The sequence below is a fragment of the Sceloporus undulatus genome, chromosome 2, assembly GCF_019175285.1.
Source record: "Sceloporus undulatus isolate JIND9_A2432 ecotype Alabama chromosome 2, SceUnd_v1.1, whole genome shotgun sequence".
Classification (NCBI taxonomy): domain Eukaryota; kingdom Metazoa; phylum Chordata; class Lepidosauria; order Squamata; family Phrynosomatidae; genus Sceloporus; species Sceloporus undulatus.
Genome location: NC_056523.1, coordinates 61,651,617 through 61,676,549, shown reverse-complemented (window position 1 = coordinate 61,676,549; position 24,933 = coordinate 61,651,617). Strand labels below are relative to the sequence as shown.

General features: G+C 40.6%; 2 protein-coding genes across 4 annotated transcripts in view; both read right to left on the bottom strand.

Moving 5' to 3' along the window:
* The window catches only part of CARD19 (caspase recruitment domain family member 19), a 41,395-nt gene extending 21,537 nt beyond the window's left edge, over positions 1-19,858 (bottom strand). Inside the window, exon 1 of one of the 3 annotated variants that reach the window (XM_042454211.1) lies at positions 19,694-19,858. In XM_042454211.1, the coding sequence (XP_042310145.1) occupies positions 19,694-19,709 (16 nt within the window). In that variant the 5' untranslated portion in view covers positions 19,710-19,858. Of the gene's footprint in view, positions 1-13,315; positions 13,525-19,693 lie in introns of those variants that run through there. The other 2 variants (XM_042454214.1, XM_042454212.1) reach the window with 2 other exon arrangements.
* A 3,451-nt stretch (positions 19,859-23,309) lies between these two features.
* The window catches only part of SUSD3 (sushi domain containing 3), a 72,646-nt gene continuing 71,022 nt past the window's right edge, over positions 23,310-24,933 (bottom strand). The window contains exon 5 of the mRNA XM_042453289.1: positions 23,310-23,979. Coding sequence (XP_042309223.1) covers positions 23,742-23,979 — 238 coding nt within the window. The 3' untranslated portion in view covers positions 23,310-23,741. The remainder of the gene's footprint in view (positions 23,980-24,933) is intronic.

Below are 24,933 nucleotides of genomic sequence, written 5' to 3'. Positions count from 1 at the left end.
GAAAAATGTTAATATAAATGCATGTTTCTTAGGCATGATCAAAATGGAGGACATTTTGGCATTATTCCTAGACACATGGCAGAAATGTACTTCCCTTTCTGGCCAACCCCCCTCCCCCATTCCAAAACACACACGAAGCACATTTGGGCATTTGCAAACTGACTCACACAGCTAGCTCTTTGCATGCTAATAATAATACTGATAATCATGGAAGGTCCCTTTGCAAACTGATTCACACACAGCTAGGCCTTTGGATGATGATGATGAACATGGAAGGTCCCTTGGCAAACTGATTCACGCTCACACAGCTAGCCAAAAACGTCCCCCCCCCCGGCCCAGAGGCCTACCTTTGGTCCTCTCCTCTCCCTTTGGCTGCTGCTGCCGCTTTTGTTGCTGCTGCGGCGGGGGCTGCCCAGTGCCCTCCTCCGCTCGCCACCTCAGTCCTTCACCGCTTGCCGGCCCAGGAAGTAAACAGAGGAGAGCTCCTCCTCTTTAACCTGGGCGGCCAATGGGGGCAGAGAGCTGGAACACCCCGCCCCCTGCCAGCAGTCATAGACTCCTGAAGCAGGGGGCAGGCTGTTCCGCTATTGGCCAGCCTGCCAGCCAATATTAGGTGCTCCTCCAGCGTGCCCGGGAAAATTAAATACTGGGAGTGTGGGCGCGCTGGAGCACCTACCGAACCGCGGTGGTGGCGGCGGCAGCCAGCGGAGCAGCCACAGGCAGGCCACCACACAGCGACAGCTGCATTGGTGGTGGCGGCGGTGGCAGCCACAAGAGTGGCCAAAGGCGCCGCCATAGCAGCGCAATAAAAAAGCCCGGGGGCGGGGGCAAACCCGGGGGCGGGGGGCAAACCATACCGTGACCATGCAGACGGTCCAAAAGCAGGAAATTCCTGCCCCCCGCCGGGTTATAGCAACCCTAAATGTGACTGTTAGGTGGATTTGTAACTGGTTGACCGGCCAAACCCAAAGGGTGCTCAACAATGGCTCTTCTTCATCCAGGAAAGAAGTGACTGTCCGGAGCCCAGTGCTATTCAACACCTTCATCAATGACTTGGATGAAAGAATAGAGGGCATGCTTATCAAATTTGCAGATGACACCAAATTATGAGGAGTAGCTAATACCACAGAGGAGAGGATCAAAATTCAAAGTGACCTTAATAGATTAGCAATCAGGACCAAAGCAAACAAAATGAACTTTGACAGGGAGATATATAAGATACTGCACTTAGTGCAGAAAAATGGCTTAACAAGACTACATATAAAAGGGATCTAGGAGTCCTAGTAGACCACAGGTTGAACATGAGTCAATTGTGTGATGTGACAGCTAAAAGGCCAATGCTGTTTTAGGCTGCATCAATAAAAATACAGTGTCTAGATCAAGGGAAACAATAGTGCCTTACCTGGAATACTGTGTCTAGTTCTGGGCACCACAATTTAAAAAATATGTTGACAAGTTGGAGTATGTCCAGAGCAGGGTGACCAAAATGGTGAAGGGTATGGAAACCATGCCCTATAAGGAGAGACCTAGGGAGATGGATATGATTAGCCTAGACAAGAAACAGTTGATATAATAGCCCTGTTTAAATATTTGAAGGGGTGTCAGATTGAGGATGGAGCAAGCTTGTTTTCCACTTTTCCATAGACTAGAACACGGAACAATGGATGCAAGCTACAAGAAAAGAGATTCCACCTCAACATTAGGAGGAACTTCCTGACAGTAAGAGCTGTTCAACAGTGGAGCAGACTCCCTTGAAGTATGGTGGAGTCTCCTTTGGAGGTATTAAACAGAGACTGGATGGCCATCTGTGGGGGATGCTTTGACTGTGATTTCTTGTAAGGCAGGGAGTCAGATTGAATGGCACTTGTGGTCTCTTCCAACTCTATGATTCTATGATTCAAAGGTCTCAAGCCACTGAGAGCTTTAAATGTTATCACCAGCACCTGGAACTTAGATTGGAAGTGCATTGACTATAAGTGCAATTCCTTCAAAGCTGGTCTTACTTAGGGGATTATCACACGGAGGTGCTTACTGTCACTAAAATGTCGGTAAAATGTTCCTGAAGTGTCCTGAAGCGCGAAGGTGTGACAGCTGGAGGATTCTCTCCCGTCCTCAAAGCGTTTGCGGAGCAGCCATTTCTTGAATAACCAGAACTTCCGTTATTCAAGAAATGGCTGCTCTGCAAATACTTTGAGGACGGGAGAGAAGTGGGATGACTTGATGATTTAGAAGCACAACTGGCTATCACATCTTCGTGCTTCAGGAACGTTTTAGCAACAGTAAGCCTCAGTGTGATAAGGGCCATAGTTTTTACATGGTGTTCGGCTGCATTTTGCACTAGCTGCAAATTCCATGTCATCTTCAAGGGCAGCCTCACACAGAATGTATTCCAGCAGTCTAACTGGGGCATTAATGATGATTGACTACCATCATTAAGTTATCCCTGCTCTGTTAGATTTTAGGACATCAACACTAAGTACATTGCCTATTGGTCAAAATGCTTTCCAAATAAAGAACATTAGAATTCTGTATCTGCCTTCAAATCCTAACTATTTAAACTGCTCAGCAATCCAACCTCGGCACAATCTCAAATTGTACTTTAAGTGCTTCATATAGCCAAACATGAAGTTGTTTTCTAATCATTGCTTTAAAATTCAGAGATTCCTGTAATAGCAGGATGTGGGATGTGCTTTTAAGTTTTCATTGCCTTCATATTCTATATCTTTTCTTTTTAATAATGTGATTTTCAATAGGACCAAAGAAGTATTCATTTTTTAAAAAAATTCTCCAACAATTGCAATAAGTAATGGCTCTTTGAGAGCCTGAGTCATTCTTATTAAAATGAAAAAGGCCATCTCCTGACACTGCACAAGTTTTACAATTCCATAGATCCAACTGGTTTTCCTTTGGGCTATTACCATTCACCCCATAAAGTTAATGCTTCTAATGGCAAGCAATGCATTGTCTCCACATTGTCTCAGTGCAACTTAATAAAATTAATGTACTTCATTATAGAGTACTATCTGCTATAATTCTTTCCTGGTTGAGATGTTATATGGCCTTCTTGTTTCAGACTGTGATGAAAAAGGAAGGATAACGATTCTGGGAGATCAGGTCAAATGTCACACTTAGAGTCACTGAGAATTGATGGCTGCAGCAAAAACAAAACCAACAACAAGGTTCGGGCGTCTACACCAACCACGTAATCTGGGGTCAGTCCAAAGCACTATTCCACCTCTACCACTCCTGCAACCTTGCCAAAAAAAGTAGCTCCCTGCAAGAGCTCAGTACACCGTCACTTCTGAGAAACACTGGTTTTTCCCCTGATTTTGCTTAGTTTGGGGCAAAGCTGGGTTAAGGGCAAAAAATGTTCTTATCTCCCTGAAAATAGTCATGCATTGTAAAGATTACCAGTACCAGCTTTGGAGTGAGTTTGGCATTTCTCAAGCTGTAAACAAGCCCTTACAGAAGCTGGCAGCTCATATATGCATGAAGATTGCAATTGTTTCATGTATCATTTTCTACAACTACATGTCAAGAATAACTGTCCATTTGCTTCTAAGCTGTTTCTTTCCTCTGGTATTTCCTCTTACTGTAGAAACCTAGACTGTAAGCTCCTTGGGTCAGAGACTCATCCCTTTCCCACCCTGCGTTTGTAGTGTAAAATATCCTACACATACTGGTAAACACAAGAACAGTTGGCGGTATTCTACTTCTGGAATTTCCCAATACAGCTGCATATTTAAATGTCTTTCAAAGAAGCTCCATATTAGCAGTGTGTCCCGACATAAAAACCACTGCTAACAATTTCTCACACATACTCATTATGCCATAGAGCACAAGTCAGATGTATGTAACTTCTCTGCAATGAATGGCATGTAGTTAAAAAAAAGCAGTCCTTTTGGATAACAAATCTTCCATAAAATATCCATGGTTATTCTGAAGTTGTCAGTAGTTTGCAGCTATACGGGCATGTGCTATTTTCCAAAAATGGGCCAAAACTGAACACATGTTCGGGAGAACTGAACATAGGGGGACATACATCTGAATAAAAATTCATAGGACAGTGCTGCAAATGTACAAGAAAACATTGCACATTTGGCCTGATTGTTGTTCTTTGTTTTGTTTTTGCAGCATCCACTGTTACAAACCACATTGTGTTAGCAATAAAAAGAAGTTAATCTTTCCTAAATTAACAATTCAGGAAACTAGAATTATGCCTACAACCACAGGCTTTGAAATTATGCTTCCAAACAACTTCAACCATTATCTGAAGCTTTGTGCTGACCCATTAAAAATACTGCATTTTTACTGCGCAGATAATTATGCAATGTAAGCGTCTCTGGGATTTCAGATAAGATTCCTTTATATATTTTTTTAATAAACAGCAATTGTGGGGTGACTTAGATTCAGTAAAGGTAGAATTTCCACAAACACTACCCTGTTATAAATCTAGTCCCTGCTCAAAATCCAGACAAACACAGTTAAAAAGTGTTTATTCTTGAAGCACATTTATGGTAGAATATTTATGAAAAAGAGCTGGCCTGGTTACTTATACAAAACCATGCAATTAAAATTATGCATTAAGTGCTCTTACATTATGGAATGTACAGATCTAACCCACAGCTCTCCCTCTTAATGTTTTTTTTAGGGTGATTAGCACATCTTCTCCTTCTTCTGATGTGGCTCTCATAAAAAAACAACCTTTGTCCACATACCAGCACTAACATTAATTGTTTTCTCACTACCTATCAGTCGTCCTGGAGGACTCACCAGAATCTCAGTATGATAATTTTATTTAAAACCCCATTATTCTATATTCCTCCAAAGGGATGGTTTTGCATAAAGATGCCCCACGCCAATAGCTAAATGGATCCAAAATATTTCTGAAAAATCACTACATATCAGCATTTATTTTTAGGGGTTTGCTTTGGCAACAGTTCTGTCTTTGTCAACATTAACAAAATAGTTAAAAATCCAGGCCATAATCTTTTAATCCATGTTTAGCTTTATTCTCTCATGAAGCAGTAAAAATAGTCCATCGCAGACTCTGAATGCACTAGATACTGAAATGAATTCAGTCTTATCTTAGACTCCACTATGGAAACAGATAAGGAAGGTGGCTACTTCAATGAAACTGACAAAAAAGTTAAAGGCAGGGGCATTTTATCAGTATAAGAAAATTCATTTTCTATCTTAAATAATAACTGGGGAAAGAAATCTAAAAAGATCCATTGGTTTCATGGAACACAGAGATGCATGCAGTCTAATTAGTTTCACCCACAAAGAATGTTTATAGTGTAAGCAACTTCATACTTCTTTTTGTATCTGCATGTACTATGCCTTTGGAAGTAGCAGAAAGTGCAGGATGCAGTAGCCTGATAGCTCTGTGGAGGTTTCTTATAATTCCTTTTATGACTCTTATGTCTAAAACTGTGTATTGTCTCCCACATAGCAAATGAATCATGCTCAGGGTGTTACTGTTGGTTCATAGGATCAGCTGAGGACTGTTTAGAGTCAGGTCATTGCAGAGACTGCTTTCTTCTGTATGGACTTCACTAATCAGTATGCTCCAAGGAGAAGGTCCTGCGGATTGTACTCAAAGGGGGTGTCACCTAGTGGGGTAGTGCACCCGGAAGGACTGACACGCTACTGGGCAAGTGAGAAAGGGGCTTTCCCGCTCGCCCAGTAGCCACCCTGGACAGTGAAGGCCTTTCCTTCAAGAAAAAAAGTGTGCCCACCTCAGCAGTGGTCTGGTTAGGCAAGTGGAGGCCAAGGCAATTCCCAACATCACTGGGTGACACCAACCTTAGTGATGCCACTGACTGTACCACGACCTAGTGGTGTTCATTTCAGCCCAGAGCAGAGGTGGATCTTTTCTGCTGCAGCTATTGCCGTGCAGAATGATCTCCCCTGAGATCAGCCATGCTCCTAGTGTGGAATGTCTCCAACAAATGAAAACATGCTTGCTTGCCCATGCATTTTTGACTGCTAAATTTGTCAGCCACCAATGGTGATTATATGGAATTATTTCACTATTTTATCACAGTTTAATTGTTTATTTCCCAGTGCTTTCATTGTGTTGCTTTATTGTTGTAAACTGTTTTGGGAATATTTTAACAATGAAAATTTGTATAGCCCCCCCCTCCAAAAAATCTAAATAAATAGCTGAGCCATTTGCCATCATACCCAATCTGTCATTCACTTGCCTTGCTTTTTCATCTGCTGTGGGGCTAGAATTCTGCATAACAAGGCAATGGAAGGCAGGGACACAACATCAGCAGAACAACAGACCTTGCTGTTTTTCTCAAGCCTTTTAAAATACACACCAACTCTCACTGAAAACTCTGTAAAGTAACATCCAAAATCCACAAAACAGCAATATCTCTAGATATGTTGATTGAAAATTTTGTTTCTCATTCTTAGTCATACTCTGCAAACAACACATTTTCTTTGTCATGCATTACTATTATACAGTGTAACTGCAGCTTTGCCACATGGATTTTTAAAAAATGGAATGCAAATGGCTTGCTCAATATTTAATCAAAAGTCTATCCCAAAACAAACCACATCCCCATAGCCTATGTTGCCAAGCAATCTGGCAGTATAGAAAGCAATAAAGCAGGTATTTTAGTGCACCAAACAACAAGTAATGCTAACAAAACAAAATGTTCATTGTTTTGGCCTTCAGGCAGCTCCTAAAATGACAGAACATTATTCTTCCCACAAAGCAGGCAATTATAGTGCAAACAATGATTGCTGAATGACCAGGTCATTATGATAACTGCAGATGGTTTAAACTACCCCCCTCCCCAACACTTTATTCATTCACTTCTTGAAAAGAATCAGACAAATCTATAGTTTCTTGCAGACTCTACAAACATACTGGAGATTTGATTGCTGATGGTAGCAAAGAGGCTATTATTACATGGCATCAGTGAATGAAAGAAAGAAGTTACAAAGCTGTTCAAATGAGGTTATTTTCCAGACTTTGATTTGGAAGGATGTTTCTTTGCCCTGACCCACCACCTCCAAGTTTTTTACCCTTGGGGGCACACAATTGTGCCATGGGCATATTTTTCTGCAGTCTCTCTGCTCATCTAACAGAGCAGATAAGCAGAGGAAGCAAGACTCCTCCAACCTGCTCTACTTGTGAACAACAGGGGCATCTGAATGGGCTACCAGTGTAACCAACAAGCCTCAAAGATATTCCCTGGAATGTTTTACCAAAATCCCCAGAATTCACCAATATTTATTATTATTATTCATTCAAAAGCCCCAGAAAGAAATTAATTAAATTCCTCGGATTCCAGGGAATTCCCCGGAAATTGGCAACACTTACTGGCTACAAGCTGTGAAATGATCCAGTGTTTGCACAGACTAGCAGTTTATTGTTTTAAAAATACCTTTAAAAATAAGGTGCAGACATTTCTCAGGCAACTTGAAGCCATTTTATCTTAGAAACTGGAGCACAGCAATTAAATAAGGAGGTTGTTTAAATCAGAGCAATTCAGAGTGGTGGTATCTGGACTGCTGCCAGTCCAGGAGCTTTTGGCTGCTGCTCTGTGGCACATTTCCAGGAAAGAAAGAAACAGATGCAATCAATGGGGACAAATATGGTACTAGTCCCTGGCACATTTGAGGAGTGAGGGGGAGAAGACCACTGGTCCCCCATGTCAGATCATTTGAGAAGCAATGCTTTAGATTATCCATAAAAATATGGCTTCCAATTGCTTCCTGTTTTTGGTATTGTTGTTGAGGAGTGCTTTCAAGTTGTTTCCATTTTATGGTGATCCTAAGGGGTTTGCTTGGCAAGTTTTATCAGAGGGAGTTTGCCATTGCCATCCTCCGAAGCTGAGAGAGTGTGACTTGCCCAGTGAGTTTTTACAATTTGCTTCCTAGCTCTATTTATTTCAAAGACATAGCCCTATCAGTCTAGAAAATCAGTATGCAAAAGGATTGTATAGTACCTTTGAGACTAACTGATAGAAAGAATCCAGTAGCTTTATTCAACCACTGGTGTTAAACTGCAAACTACAAACATGATTTAGGGCTAGAATATCTGAAAGACCACCTTTTCCTTGGAATATAACCCTGCCTGAAATTTGAGATTTTCAAGGAAATGCCCTTTGGCCTGTCCCACCACCCTGAGACAGTAGGTAAGTACACAAGATCTCTGCAGCAGCCCCAAGACTATGGGCCTCCCTGCCATACTGAGCTTCCAACAGTCAGTCAGAATTGCACTCTTCCTTCTGGCCCTTGGTTATTTAATTGGTTTGATTCACTTTTAAATATACGCTATTTTATGGTGTATCACTTTGGGGATGCTGGTGTGCAGAAAAGCAATTAACATACACTTCATATAAACAGTGGCTGCATCTGCACTGCAGGATTAATGCATTTGACCTTAATATTTGAGAATTATATAGCCTTCTCTGTCAGAGGAGCTCTGGTGCCACAACAAACTACAAATCCCAGGATTCCATGGCATTGAGCATGACAGTAAAAGAGGTGTTAAATTGTTTTAATTCAGTTGTGTGACAGCAACCAGTGTATAAGCAAGGGGTGGCAATTTGTTTGGTGGATACTCACAGAGGTGGATAGTGTATTAGCCAATTGTAGAATATAACTAATACACTATCCACCTCTGTATAATTTTTTGCTGCTACTACTCCATTTGCCCTCACTCTTTTGGAGCAGCAACAGCTAGCAATTTGATGACTGGGATCTTTGATTCTGAACTCCATGACCTCCCATAGGTATAGTCACAACTCCCATTTTCCACTCTACCATGCTATGAATGGTTTAAGTGTTCAGGATAAACAATTGAGAGAATAATGACTATTCCATTGCCTCCTTGGCTTCTCCACACCTAGGTGTCTTGAAAATAACACATATCTGTCCTCAGAGATACAGTGCAAGACCCCAGACTTGCTTTACATTAAGAAACAGCCGGCAGATGCTGATAAATGTTAGTCTCTGAAGATCTGGCTTTGAAATGATGAGTTCTTTGTGAAAGGCTCCAGGTCAGATAACCAGCCACACAAATCACACAGGCATTTGCTCAAGAAAATAGCAGCTCTGAAGGCTAGCAGTTAGAAATAAAGGCTATATGTGGACAGCAAAAACCAGCAGACCATTTCAGCATGGTCCAAAAACAGTCCATCACTTCAAGAGAGCATTAAAAAGCACTTGACTCTTATCAGCAGTCAAGTAACTGTTGTCTTATGTCTACTTAACTTTTGTATTACCTTCATCCAAGCATTAAAATAAATGTTTCCATTTCAAGGATCAGCATGTTCCTGCATGAGTGAGTCAAATATCACAGCTATTTTTGGAATAGTTCAGATATAGTCTATTAAATTAATCTGGTTGTTCAACACCATTTGATACTGCAGGTTAAGGACCGTATTGTTTTGGAGGTCTTTCAGCCACAGATCAATGGGCAACCTGCAGTTCAGAATACAACAGCTCTACAGATGAAGCCCCAATAGCATACCCTGTTGTAGCTGTTCTTTCAAAGTTGTCTAAAAAGCAGTCTCTCAAAAGCCGGGTCCATGCTTAGGCTTTACAAAATGATAGATTTTAAACAATTGTAAAATATGCTTTCTGCTAGAGGGAATGGGTAACTGTGCAGGGGAAAGCAGGCATTTTTTTTTTGTCTCTGCACTTGTTTGGTGTGCCATAATGACAGACTTCAGTGTGTATGAAGGGATGCAATATCACTTCTGGCAGTCATTTTGGATGATTTTTTTCCTGGGCGGTGTTTTGGGGGTCTTTGTGGGGTTATGGGAATCTAATTGCAACATATTTAGGTTGTTTGGACAATTTTGACGAGTTTAACCCCCCCAAAAAAAAACAATATCCAAAATTACCCCCTCAAATAATTAAAAACATTTTGTGGGAGGGCTGGGCATTTGGTGGACTGCTGGTGGGGGTCCCAAGGGCCACACTTTGCTCATTCCTGAGCTAGATTTGGTTGCACAGTGGGACCTCAGTATCCACTGGGGTTTGATTTCAGGACACCCCTCTTCCCCCATGGATACTAAAATCCATGGATGCTCAAGTCTCATTAAATACAATGGCATAGTAAAATGGTGTCCCTTATATAAAATATCAAAATCAACGCTTGCTTTATGGAATTTATTTATTTTTCAAAAATATTTAAAAAAAATTTTTCATGCTGTGGATGGTTGAATCCATGGATATAGAGGGCTGACTATACAGAATTAGCAAATTTCAATAAAGAGAATAACAGCATGTTACTTTTGTTTCCATACAATGCCATGACCAGATGTATCTTCTAAAACGTTTACATTTTCATCGTTCACTTCCTCACAAGTCTTCAGGACGGTATGCCTCCTTTTCAGCCATCCACCAATTTTTTTCCTCAGAGAAACCTATGATGTAGAGTTGTATGAAAAAATCATAGAATCATAGAAACGTATGATTCTATGAACCACAAGGGCCATCCAGTCCAACCCCCTGCCATGCGAGAAATCTCAATCAAAGCATCCCCGACAGATGGCCATCCAGCCTCTGCTTAAAGCCTACCAAGGAAAAAGTCTCCACTACACTCCGAGGGAGTGTGTTCCACTGTTGAACAGCCCTTACTGTCAGGAAGTTCCTCCTAATGTTCAGGTGGAATCTCTTTTCCTGGAGCTTGCATCCATTGTTCTGGGTTCTGTTCTCTGGAGCAGCAGAAAACAAGCTTGCTCCCTCCTCAATATGACATCCCTTCAAATATTTAAATAGGGCTATCATATCACCTCTTAACCTTCTCTTCTCCAGACTAAACATCCCCAGCTCCCTCAGTCATTCCTCATAGAGCATGGTTTCCCTTCATTTGGAGGCATGTTGTCTGGTCTACCTACATCCAGGATTCTCCCCAGTTGACATGGGCAAATTGTGAGAGTCAAAACTTTGTATGATGTTACCATAAAGGCAACACAAACCAAATAAGAGGCTGAAGGAGACAAGGAGGAAAAAGATGTCAGGGAAAGATGGATTGAAAAAAAGGAAAAGAGGGTGACTGATGCAAGTCCAGAGAGAAGAACGCAAGCACTGCAAGTTGGAAACAGAAGATGGATCTAATAGCAGTGAGGAAACTGAGGGTGTATCCACTCTACACCATCATAGTAATGTCATACCTCTTTAACTACCATGGCTCCATTCTTTGGCATTGTGGAATTTGTAGTTTGATGAGGCACTTAGAATTCTCTGCCAGAAAGTTCTAGTGCTACAATTTGGGGAAGTAGGCTAGAAAATTCTAAGTATCTAACCAGACTATAAATCCCAGGATTCTACAGGGCAAAGGCATGGCAGTTAAAATGATATCAGGCTGCACTATGGAGTATATGAGATGTATGCTGTGAATGGAGAAAAGCATAGTCAGTAGAGAAAGGTTCAGGCAGGTCTAGCATCACAAACAAACAAGGAGGACTCATGGAGACCAAAAGCAATGGGAGGTTAGTAAAGGGGTTTTTTGTTTTTTTGGTATTTTTTTTAACAGAAAACTGAATTAAAATAATAGGGGGCAAAGCTTCTCTGTGGTTAAAGCAGCAAAATAGTCCTCTTGGGTTAATTAAAATGGAGCAGTACCACTGGAATGCCTTTAAGTTAATGGCATTTCAGTTAGCAAGCTGACTACTTCAAAGACAATTCTTTTGCTGAAGTTCATCCTCAGTGGAGAAAAATACACACAATGAGTAGTTCCAGTTGAAGCAATAAAACTTGATTAAAGGCTAAGAGCAGAAGACACATTTTAATTCCTTGCGGGTAAGACTCTTCTGTTATAAGGCATGGAACAAGACTATTCTCTATATAAAAGTTTCTCCAACTAGCATTTGCCAAAAATATTACGCTGTACTTGCACCGAACTACACAGATGCCAGTGACTCACATCCACAGACTGAGTCACTTGACACAATTCCATCTTTGTACAACTTGATTATTTAAAAGTGGCCTGTGTTACACGTTATCCATAGGATCATCAAGCCAGCATGGTACAACTGTTTGGCATTGGGCTAGGATACTAGGAGGTCAGGGTTCAAGTCTCAGCTCAACCATGGAAACCCCCTGGGTGACTTTGGGCAAAAGGCACACTCTCTCAGCCTCAGAGGATGGCAAGGGCAAACGTCCACTGAAGAAACTTGCCAAGAAAACCTTATGATGGTCGCCGTAAGTCAGAAATGACCTGAAGGCACACAGCAACAACAAAAAGAAAAGTCACAGGATTTTCAAGTGGATGAAAAGCGAGAAAATGAAACAAAACAAACCCCACAAATATAAAACCTATGAATGCATGTGTAAACAAGAACAAGCACTGTTTCAGACAATGAAATGGGATTAAAATAGGTCTCCAGAGGGTAGGAATTAACTGTCTCTCTATATACTGAAGGCTGTAGTAAATGTATAATGGAAAGGGAGATAACACCCAAAGCTGTGCATCACAGAAAATGTTTGAGTTGTCCTTCCACTGTTCTTCCTGTTTTGAACTGAAGGAGGCTTACTTCCAAGTAACTGTACATAACGTATGTGTGTGTGTATGTCTTCAAGTCTCCTGTTGACTTATGGCAGCCCCGTACATTTCACAGGGTTTCCTTCAGCAAGGAATCTTCAGAGGTGCTTTTGCCAGCTCCTCCCTCTTGTATAGGGCTTAATCCCTCAGCATCTGAGGAGTGTGTAACCCTCACAGCACTCCATTTCCAGGCTTGGCATGACTAAGGCAGGAGGCAGGCCTCTACGCCCAGAGTCAGGAATTTACTCTTCGTTGTTGTTGTTGTGGTGCTGTGCCTTTAAGCCTTTCCCGACTCATGGCCACTCTTAAGGCGAAATTATTCTGGTTTTGTTTTTGTTTCCTTGGCAAGCTTTCTTCAGAGGAGGTTTATTGCCATCGTCTTTCTCTGAGGCTGAGAGAGTGTGACTTTCCCATGGTCACCCTGGGAGTCAGTCTGGGTTGCACTCCAAGGAAGGCATGCACCAAGAAAAGGACAGAGAGGGGCCTTTATGAGCCCAAAGGAGCTGTTGTTGTTCTTGTTGTTTGCCTTCAAGTCCTTTCCAATTTATGGCGAACCTATCCTGGGGTTTTCTTGGCAAGGCTTCTTCAGAGGGGGGTTTACTGCCATATTCCCTGGAGCTGAGAGAGTGTGCCTTTCCCCCATTGGGTTTCCATGGCCGAGCCAGGATTCGAACCCTGGTCTCCAGAGTCCTCTCTCCGCTCCTCTCCGGGGCCCATAACAAACTCCAACTCCCAGGAGTCCATAGCCTTGAGCCAGACAAAGAGTTAAAGCGCTGCCAAGGAGGGCGTACTGACCTGGCATAATGGCGGACAATGGGGAAGGAAGGAGAGAGAGGCTTCCTTGCGGGCTCCTTCCCGGAGAGAGGCAGCAGCAGGCGTCTTCCAGTCCCAGAGGCTCCGGTTGCAAGCAAGCAAGGCGGCCTCGGCCTCCCACTTGGCCAGCCCAGCAGCAGCCCCAAGTTTCCGGATCTGAACTTAAGACTTTGCCGCCTCCTCCTCCTCCTCCTCCCTCGCCTCCGAAATAAGTTCTGTTGCGCGATAACGCCGTGCGGACGCAGCCTTGTGCATTCGCCATAACAGCGCTGGGCAGAACACCAGCATTTCATCTTCCAGGGTAGCCAGAGGACGTCCTCCTTTTCCAGGACATGTCCTCCATTCCACTCTTCCATCCAGGAGGAATCCCCAAATGTCCTCCATTTTGAGCAGGACCTCCTGTTCCAGGACATGTCCTCCATTCCAGCCTTTGTCCTCCATTTTGAGCAGGACCTCCTGTTCCAGAACCTGTCCTCCATTCCAGCCTTTGTCCTCCATTTTGAGCAGGACCTCCTGTTCCAGAACCTGTCCTCCATTCTAGTCTTCTGTTCAGAAGGAATCTCAAAATGTCCTCCATTTTGAGCATGACTTGCTTCTCCAGGACTTGCCCTCCATTCCAGCCTTCCAAAATGACCTCCATTTTGAGCAGGACTCAGAAGCATGAATTTACATTCATACAGAAGCATGAATCCCTTTTTCTGGAATGTCCTCCATTTTGCGATGCCTTGTCCTCCTTTGCCGTTAGGACGTTTGGCCACCCTGGTCTCTGTTATGTGACAACGTCATGCGGACACAGACATGTGGGTTCGAAATAACAGTGCTGGGCAGAGCAGCACCCTACTCCTGCCCCTGGGTTTTTTTCCTCTCTCTCTACCATATTCCAGTTTCCACAGTATTAAACCAAAGTATCCATGTGCAAAGGGATCTTGTAGCACCTCTGAGGATAACTGAGAGAGAGAAGTTGGTAACATAAACCTGAGCGGACTTCCTCAGATGCATAGGGTGAAGTGGAAGGGCCAGGGCCAGGCATTTAGGTCTTTCCACTCTGCCTCAGGCAGCTGGGGCTACCAAAGCTAATGCTACCAACTTCTCTCATGCATTTGCAGTCAGTATCCCCCCCCCCTGATATCACAGACTTTTTTATCTACAGAATCAACCATCCTCAGTTTGAAATACTCCAAAAAATAAACATCCCAAAAAGCAAACCTGGGGTTTTGCTGTTTTATATAAGAGACACCATTTTTCACTACACCACTGTGTTTAATGGGATTTGAGCATGGATTTTGGTGGTGGTCCTGGAACCGAACCCCAGTGGATACCAAAGGCCCACTGTAGTCTCAAAGGTGCTGCAAGATCTCTTTGCATACTGATGTTCCAGACTAACACAGCTAGGTCTTTGGATTCCACCAAAATATTAACAGTAAACAAGAGAACCGGCACAACTACTGTGACACATCACTATGTAATACAATCCTCATATTATAGGCCCATGTTGTATAACGGAATCAAGGTGATGTAGTGGTTTGGTTTCCATGTTAGCATCGGATTGAGAAGGGAAGCAAGTGGTGTTCAATGGGTTTTTTTCCATGGGAAGAGGAGGCTTGCAAATCAGACTGGGGGGGGGGGAATGCAAGAAGTGTTAAATGACGAGTTTCTTCTATGGGAAGAAAAGACTTGCAAATTGGACTGGGAACCTCTTACATGCGCGCACACACACACACTGTTTTTTGAACAATGCTTCTCCTGGGATCACATCATTTGTGTTTCTCCCCACTCATCCTCCATCGCTTCCATCCTCTGCCCTCGATAGATCTGCCTCACCCAACCTCAGTGATACAGGTTGCATCAGCGCTGCAAAAATAACCCATTTTGACACCACTTTAACTGTCATGGCACAATGCCATGGAATTCTTGGAATTCCAGTTTGTTGTGGCACCAGGGCTCTCTGACAGAGAAGGCTAAATATCTCACACAACTAGAATTCCCAAAATTCCCTAGCACTGAGCCATGGCAGTTAAAGTGGTGTCAAATTGGATTATTTCTGCAGTGTGGATGCAACCACAGGGAAACTAAGTTGAGATTCAGCCCATACTTTGAAGGAGCTATTCAAGGTGCTGAACCCATTCCCAAAATAGGTTTAACACTTTGGGCAACTCTTATAAAGCCAGACTCTTAAATTCACTGCCATTGGATAGGAGCTGCAACTGATAGGAGTGATCACCTAAGCAGTCTTTGTGAGTAGTAACTGCCAGTGACTCTCTAAGTAAGTCCAGAAATTCCAGGCTTAAAGTGGTAAACTCAGAAAACCTTTATGCAGTAACTATAGGTTTACACCTATAGTGTAAACTATACTTCATACTTAGAGCTAAACAGCAAATGTCAGTGAAGCCCCAGTGATGCTATTTTCTCATTCGTTACAAAAGCCAAACAACTTCCCCCCCCCCTTATTTCCCATACCACTCCCCTCCTTATTTCTTCTGCCTACTTTCCCAGGGAACTTGGGTAATCTCAAACCAGACATAACTCCCTTCTCTCTGTTGTTTCAGCATGTAGGAATGTGAGCAACAATCCCTTGCAATAAACATCCCACTGCATATCTCATCACATTACTTCTGTATACCAACACACATTAACTCCTGTTTTAGCTACAAGTATTTGCACTAAATATGTGTCAGGCAAACTGCATGATATAGCTCCTGATACTGGTGTTTTCTGTTCATAATCCCCTACTACACCATCATCATTGAAACCTCAGTCCTGTACAGTGTGTGTGTGTGTGTGTGTGTGTGTGTGTGTAATATTTCCTTGGAATTAAGCCTTGTTGAAATGAAAGGATGTGTATCTGGATAAGCATGTGTAAGATTGCACAGTTAAATTTTTTTTTTTCAAGAACCGTAAGACACCCTTTAAAATATATGGTCAGTCTTCAAGGGATCATTTTGCAAAGAATTTAATTTGAAGTGTTTAGTTCTTTTGTTTGATATTCCTATAAGTCTTACTGATTTTCTTTATTATCCTGTTGAGCTGAAATATTCTAATTCATAATTCTAAGTCATAGCTATAAATAAAAGTCAATGGGAAACTTAATTTGCTTTGAAGAGTGAACTGTGAATATAAATTTAGAGGTATAAAATTAATTTTCATTTTTCCAACAACTGCTTGGTTTTTAATATCATAATTTAGTTATCATAATTTAAGTGTCTCAAGAATTTCTATACTTTTTATAATTTGCATGTGTAATTTATTGTCTGCACTACTTAGTTTAACAGTGGAACTAGAAATATGAGCTCATTCATCTATGTGCAAATAGGAGATATAATATATTTTGACAGGTAATTTTTTGCACTCTTAAAGGACTACTGATTTCTTTGAATAAGATTTGAAGCTGTGATCCTAAGCATAATTACTTTGAAATTAACCCTCTTAGCATCTGCTTTACAATGTGCAGTCTATGTCAGGATTACTCAACCTTTCAGCCTCCCTAGATGTTGATGGACCCCAGCTGTAGTTAGTTCCAGCCAGCATGACCAATAGTCAGTGTGATAGTAGTTGTAGTCCAACATCTATAGGACCAGAAATTCTTCATCCATGGTTTAAACACTCAATTGATCAGCAAGGTGTGGGAGAAGTTTACAGTCTTTTAAGTTTATGGTATAAAAAGAAAATCTAAAGTAATACATATGTGTTTCATAATTAAGCATTATTTATAGTCATGCTAGACTAATCTGATCTCCTTTTTTGGGGGATAAAATTACCAGCTAGGTAGACAAAGGGAATGCTGTAGATATAGCATATCTTGATTTCAGTAAGGCCTTTGAAATTAATAGATTAGAAAGCTGAGGCAAAACTAACAAAATTAACTTCAACAGGGAGAAATGTAAGATACTGCTCTTAGAAAAAAAAATGAAATGCATAGATATAGGATGGGGGACACCTGGCTTAACTGGACTATGTGTGGAAGGGATCTAGGAGTCCTAGTAGACCACAAGTTGAACATGAGTTAACAGTGTGATGTGGCAGCTAAAAGGTCCAGTGCTATTTTAGGCTGCATCAATAGAAGTATAGTGTCTAGATCAAGGGAAGTAATAGTGCCACTCTATTCTGCTTCGGTCAGGCCTCACCTGGAATACTGTGTCCATCTCTGGGCAGCACAATTCAAAAAGGATATTGAGAAACTGGAGCATGCCCAGATGACAGCAACCAAAATGGTGAAGGGTCTGGAAACCATGCCTTACAAGGAGAGACTTAGGGAGCTGGGTATGTTTAGCCTGGAGAAGAGATAGTTATGATAGCCCTGTTTAAGTGTTTGAAGGAGTGTCACATTGAGGATGGAGTAGAGACTAGAACATGGAACAATGGATGCAAGCTATAGGAAAAAAGATTCCAGCTCAACATTAGTAGCTGGCTTCGTTGTTTTCAAATATTGGCAAAAGCATACTTGAATTTTATGTATTCAAATAAATGACACATTTTGTGCTAGTCCCATGAATAACCATAGTTTGATTTGCTTCCCTCATCCAGGTAATCTGAAAATACAGTCCTTAATGCATTTCAGTTTTAAATAATTGCTAGCAGGCCAAAAATGAAATGAATTGCACGCAAGGAGCAAATCCCCAACTATTGATGCAAGAGATTATTTTTCACTTCTCACATCAGGGTAACTAACTATTTGAACAATGCCACTTGTACTATCTCAGGTATACTGAGTGGTGTTCACAACCCAAGTGTGAATTTGAAAACGACAATACTGCCCGTCTCACAGCTCTGAAAACAGAGAACGTCTTTGTCCCCATTTCACAGACATATTCAGATTGGCCTGGTGCAGTCCCTTGCTGAGTTCTTAATGGCACCGTTGTGTCAGCAGAATTGCGAAAGGAGACACAGTGGGGCATGATTCAGCCCTGTTAGATTGCTCTGACCGGAGCTCTGACCCTACAGATTCATGGGTTCTCCCATTATGCAGCCTGGTTGGGGTGTGCGCATGATAAAACATGTGCCAGTCTGAAAGCAAATCATTTATAAACACTCAGGAGACTCTGTTCTGTCACAAATGTTGAAAATCATAACAGTAAGCAAAGGACTCCATGTGTTATAGTGGTTTGTGTGCTGGATTAAGACTCTGGGTGACCAGGATTAGAATTCCTGCTCAGCCATGAAAATTCACTGGGTAACTTAGAGCAAGTCCCACTCCCTCAGCTCAGAGAAAGGCAGTGACATACCTTTGAATAAGTCTTGCCAAGAAAAACTTAGGAGAGGCTTACAATAGGCATGAGGTGATTTGAAAGCACATAAAAAAACAATAACAACATATATATATATATATATATATATATATATATATATATATATTAGCATATATATACATAATGAGATATCTTAGAGATGGGATCCAAGTCTAAACACAAAATTCATTTCATAGACACCTTATACATATAGCCTGAAGGTAATTTTATACAACATTTTAAATAATTTTGTGTGTCATTTTGTGCGCACTGACCCATCAGAAAGCAAAGCTGTCACTTTCTCAGCCACCAATCAAAATAGTTTTGAATTTTGGAATATTTTGGATTTCAGAATTCCAGATAAGGGAGACTCAACCTGTAATGATTCCTTGTACTAATGAAGACACCAACTATAAATTAGCAGTTTCTGAAGCAGCTCTTGTATCTAAATTTATGGAAACAACCCTTAAATATTGCCCTGTTAAAGGCGTTGTATTTTCCATATCCTTTCACAGATAAAAGTACAGACATCAATGGGAAGTGCACCTCATCCTGACCAGCATTATCTTCACATTATCTTCAACTGGGGTGGGGTGGGGGAAGCACCCACCAATCTAAATAATTCTGAAACACAGTATCCACAAATGTACTTATACGATAGCGTCATCCACAGTAACAATTCTTGAAGAATCTATGGATCTTCTGGAGTGACAAATCTTAAATCAGTGAGAAAATTTTTACCATCAAACATATTGTTTCCCTTCATCTCACAGTTTTTATTATAAATTATTATAATGCCAGACCTAGAAATCATGAAGCATGCAAGCTTTACATTGGAGATTAAATTCCCCAATAAGATTATTTTCAGTTGCAAAGAGGTTGGAAGACCATATGGTTACTGGCTCCCTACCATGACTGCAACATGGACAGATCTCTTTGTTAAAGATTATAAACAGGAAGAGGCAAATTTCCATGCAACAAGAATGTAAAAGTGATTCACAGTAAGAAAAAGGGGGAAATGTCTGGGAGGGGGGCAGGCACTCCCTTCCACAAAGCTTTAGACTGTTGCTTTAAAAAAATCCCTTTGAGAAACTCAGTTGATGAACATACCCTTTAAGAAAAGAGCCATACAACTTACATTTTCTGAAGAGCATTGTCCATGGGTTTGGCAGCTTTTTCTACTAAGGATGAAATAAATCCATGAAATCTTAAAATGAACATTCCCCTTAACTTGCTGTTAGACAGGAAGCTGAGTGACGACAAGCTTGTGAAAAAGTGAAAGTAAAATATCAAGAGCCACCCCAAGGCTTTGGCCAGCAGAGGACTTCACTGTGCCCTTGGAACACAAGCCAATGCATGTTCTGTGCCATTCACCAGGGAAGGAAAAGTCAGTGTTGCATTTATTTGTCCTTTAAGTACAAGCAGTGAAACTTATGCAAGTTTTTTTTACACACTTCAGTAAAGTTGTCAAATGTGTATACATAATCATTTATGTTGAAATTTTCCAGCCTGATGAAAATTTCTTCCAACCACAAAATGTTTAAGATGGAACACTGTCACAAATAAATTGATACACTGTTAACAAAATATTGTTATGCTCACAATTAAGTTTTGATTTCTATGTAAATTGCTAAAAATATGCTGATGTATTGGTATGTGAAAGGTTATAGATGCCCTGTGTGTGTGTATGTGCCTTCATGTTGTCAGTCAATTTATGGCGATGCCATAATTTCATAGGGTTTTATATTAATACTCAGAAGTGGATTTCAGTTCCTTGTTCATTGGTGGTCTCTCGTCCAGGTACTAACTAGAGCTGACCCTACCTAGCTTCCAAGATCAGAGGGAATTTGATGCCTTTAGGGTATTTAGATCTTTAGCTACTGCTGAGCAATGTCCCATAGTAACTGTTGAATGAGTTTCCAAAGAGATATCTGACACAGCTTAAAAAAGAAAATGGAGGTGGGGTGGGAGAAAGAATCCAGTAGCATCTTTGAGACTAACTGGTTTATTTCAACATGAACTTTCATGAATATTAATTCACTTCTTCAGTTACATTGATGGAGTCTAATATGACTGGCCAGGTACTTGAGTACAATTACTATATACAGTTGGCCCTGCTTATACACAGATTTTTATACATGGATTCAAGCATACACCGTTTGAAAATGTTCAAAAAAAGTATAAATTTCAAATATCAAACCTTGATTTTCCATTTTTATAAGGAACACCATTTTGCTATGTCATTATATTTACTGAGACTTGAGCATATATGGATTTTGTTATACACAGGGGATCTTGGAACCAAACCCCAGAGTATAACAAGGATCCACTGTAGTATAAGTATAGTTGTCAGGGTAGGATCAGAATGTAGTAGGACACAGAAGATGCAAATTGTGACCCCCTAGGTTCAAAAAGTAGAGTAAGATGATATAACTCTTTCAAGTAGGTGTTCTTTAGTGTAGAGGTATGCAAACCATAGATCTGCTTACTAATAGACAGTTTCCTTGGAGTCAGAAATTCCTACAAGGAGAATTCTTTGATTAAATTCCAGTAATGAAAACCTGTATATTAATAAATGTAATGTGCCAAGAAACCATTGTTCATCAGTTACGATGGCATAAGTCCGACTTACACCATCGCAGTTCATTGTTAAGATCTTTGCACATATTGGAAGTCTCTTCTAACCATGTAATGAACAAAAGCTTCCCTCAACCTAATTTGTAAGGAGTAGAGTCTCTGCTCCCACACAACACAGCCATTTCTATGTTGCCAGAAAGTGGGGATTGGGGTGGGGACATGAACAACTTTTATCCTTTCACTGGATGCAGTCTCTGCAGATCCACAAAGGGTCATGCTGAAAAAAACCAGTGTGTCTCAAATACACTATTAGATTCCTCCTTCTCACCACCAGGAGACTCCGTAGGTATGAGGTTTGTTTGTTTGTTCTGCTTATATTCCACCTTCCTCCTGAAATGGGATTGAACCCTTTCCTGTATTGTTATGTATTATTTATATGTATTATGCTATTATTTCTTAGATTGTGCGCCATGGGCAGGTTACTCTTGTTTGTATGTACAGCGCTGTGCAAATCTACAGTGCTATATAAAGCATACTAATAATAATAATAATAATAATAATAATAATAATAATAATTGGAAATTCTGGTTCCTGAATAATAATAATAATAATAATAATAATAATAATAATAATAATAATAATAATAATAATAATAATAATGTGGCCTCTGGAAACTCTGGCTTCTAACCATTATCACCCTTCGGTGCCTGCGGTGTATTGTGCCAGGTTGCAGCTTGCAGCCAAAACAACAAATTAATTCTCAGGAAAATTGTTTGAGCTTTTTCTCACCCTCAGGACAACTGTTTGAAGTGAGTTACTGTTTTATACACATGCAGAATTATAGTCAAGACTGGGGGTTTTCTTGTTGATGCCCCAGTGACACTCCACAGTTAACACAGAAATGGCAAAAACAAAACACTCTGTGCCTGTCATTCTTCCCATCATTCTAAGATGATGGTTTTATTTTGGCACTAAGCTAGCCCAAGTAGGCTTCAGAAGGTTTCTGTACCATCCGGTGCCCCATCACTACCAAGTGAAATTTCTCTCACAGGAATGGAATTTCCAGTAATATTGCCTTGCTTGCGATCATCTCTTTCCTCTTTCAGAGCAATACAACACCATATTTTTGAAAAGCATCTAAGGATATGGCTACTTAGGATAAATATTTATTTTTAACAACTGGAACTTGCATGTATAGCTTTGCTGAGACCAACAAAAAAAATAGCATAATCCTATGTCACTCATCTCATGGGCATAAGAGGTGGTGATTCTCTGGTGGGGGTGTTTGGCCAGGCCTGTGGTGCCATTTTGTATTCCTGCCACAGTCCAGCCTGCCCCATTTTTGATGTAGGTAAGCCTGCCCCACTTAGCTGGCAGATACTAGAAGAAGTTAATTTAATCACTGTATTCCATTATGTGCTTGCTTAATAGTCTCAACTGCTTTCATCTTTCTCATGTGCTTCTTTCTGCTGATACATAATTTTTACACAAGCAATAAAAGAAAGGTCCAGGGGGTATACTTATCATAAACCAAACCATAATCGCAAGGGAACGAGAACCCCAAGCATCACCTGGATGATCTGAATGCAATTTTGTTACATGCTTATAACTCTGCAGTTTATTGTACCAGCTTGCTAAAATAAATCAGTGTTTTAATAACACCACCTCTGTAAATTCACCTGCCCTTCCTATTACTTTCCTAGGCTGTAAATGAATGTTGTAATAATCACAATCATAATCACAACAGGAGGAGAAGAAGCAGAAGAAAAGGCGGCAGCAGCAGCTGGTTAGTTACATTTTCAGTGTCTCTTCATCCTGTCAAGCACTTTCTCTGTGCCTTCTGCTATCATGCATTCCTATATTTAGACACAGTTTCTCTGTTCTCTACCCACTGCACTTTTCCCTATGTTCCTGCTGAACTGTGTCCATCACCTTCTGTTTGCATACTGATGTTTTAGCTTGCTTTTGTTTCCAAAGATATTTTGCATAATCTGCCTTTCATTCACTTAATGAAAAGGCAAATTATATGTCTTTTAAATAACTTTTTAAAAATACCATTAACACGGGTTCACTGCAGGATTGGAAGTTTGTTTTAAAAGCCGAACAATAAATCCACAAGTATAGTTGACAACTTTTTAATTTTTTAAAAAAAATGTTTATTGTAATTACTTCATATTTTTGTGCAAAAATACATTTTATAACTTCCTGGTTTGTTTAAAAAAAACAGAAGATAAAAAGAAATTTGCAGTCATGTGCTTCTGTCCTTGTTCATAGGGAGTTCACATGCAGCAAAAGTACCAACAATTGAGAAGTGATATATATAGAAACATATGCCATAACAATTTACTATTAGTTCTTTGATGTAATCACTTTTTAAATTTTTTTGCAAATGGCAAAAATGGCAGCTTCCTGTAAAATAGCAAGACACATTGTTTTATTCAAATCAGATCAGGATATATTTTCAAATAACTCTGTTAAATCTGCAAATATATTCTGACATTTACTCTAGCAGATATATAGGAATAATCCAGTCATTTATTTCTATGCAGTCTGTAAGGCACATTCAGCAAGTATCGGTGTTCACATTTGGCTTTGGTCCAGCAAATCCTTCATTGTGTTTCTGAGGCCCTGTATCCAGGTAAATGAGTGTCCAGAGTTCCAAGTGTATCTTTTTCATGACTATAGACTTCTACAACATGTATTGTACTGATGGTATGCAAGGCAATACTATGACCTGGTACTAACTGTTGACCAAGTGCACCGCTAGTTTTGGCAAAATTCCTTTGTAAATAATTTTCTCCATAGCCATCAGTTCCTGTAATGTCTCCATTGCAGTCTTCATGGAAACTGTAAAACAAAACAAAACAGAAGATTTTACTCCCATTTGTGAGGAGGAATAAGGCAAGGCCTTGGTATGTTTTAACCACTGATTTTCTATTCTTTTTCTAGGAATAAAAACTGCTCACAGTGTGAAGTGTACGATTAGGCCTGCTTTTTACCTGTTTTTAACATTAATTTAGAAACAACCATGAAGTAGGACAGCTGCCACACTGCAGAAATAAAGTGGTTCAACACCACTTTAGCTTCCATTTGTAGTTTGATGGGGCATTAGAGCTCTCTGACAGAGAAGGTTAAGTATCTCACAGAACTACAAACTCTAAAATTCCAACAGTTAAAGTTGTCAAACTGCTTAATTTCTGCTGTGTGCTGTATAACTGACAGGAAGTAAAAAAGTACCCAGAGTATACAAATGCGTTAGAGAGATAGATAATTGTGGTATTTAATGGTACTTAAAATCAAATACTCTAAGTCCTTGTAATTACATAAAACAATCCCATACTCAACAGGTTTTTTTTAAAAAATTAGCCAGATTAAAACAATTATGTTTTGATTCGTGTTGATGCAGATTTTCCAAGGGAGAGACATTCATTGCAAGTATAATACAAACCCTATGTGAAACCAGGATATACTACATTCACTAGTTCCTGGAACAGTTAAGAAAAAAATGGCAACTACATGAATGAGAGAGCTGCATGCTTTGCAATCTACAATTGTTGATGTGTGGACTGATGGGAAGTCTTGAAGATGTCACCTTGGACATGAGACACTGAACAGGTTATCTGAGGTGCCCACTGAGTCCCTGGGTAGAAGAACTACCACATCACTGAATTATGCATGTGAAGTTCATATTTGCCCTGAATCTCCCACAAGCGAATCTGAGGCTTCCACACCCGTTTCGGGGCAAATGCCCCTTAGCGTGGGTCATTTGGAAGCGGGGTAAAAGCTGTATCTTTTGGGGGG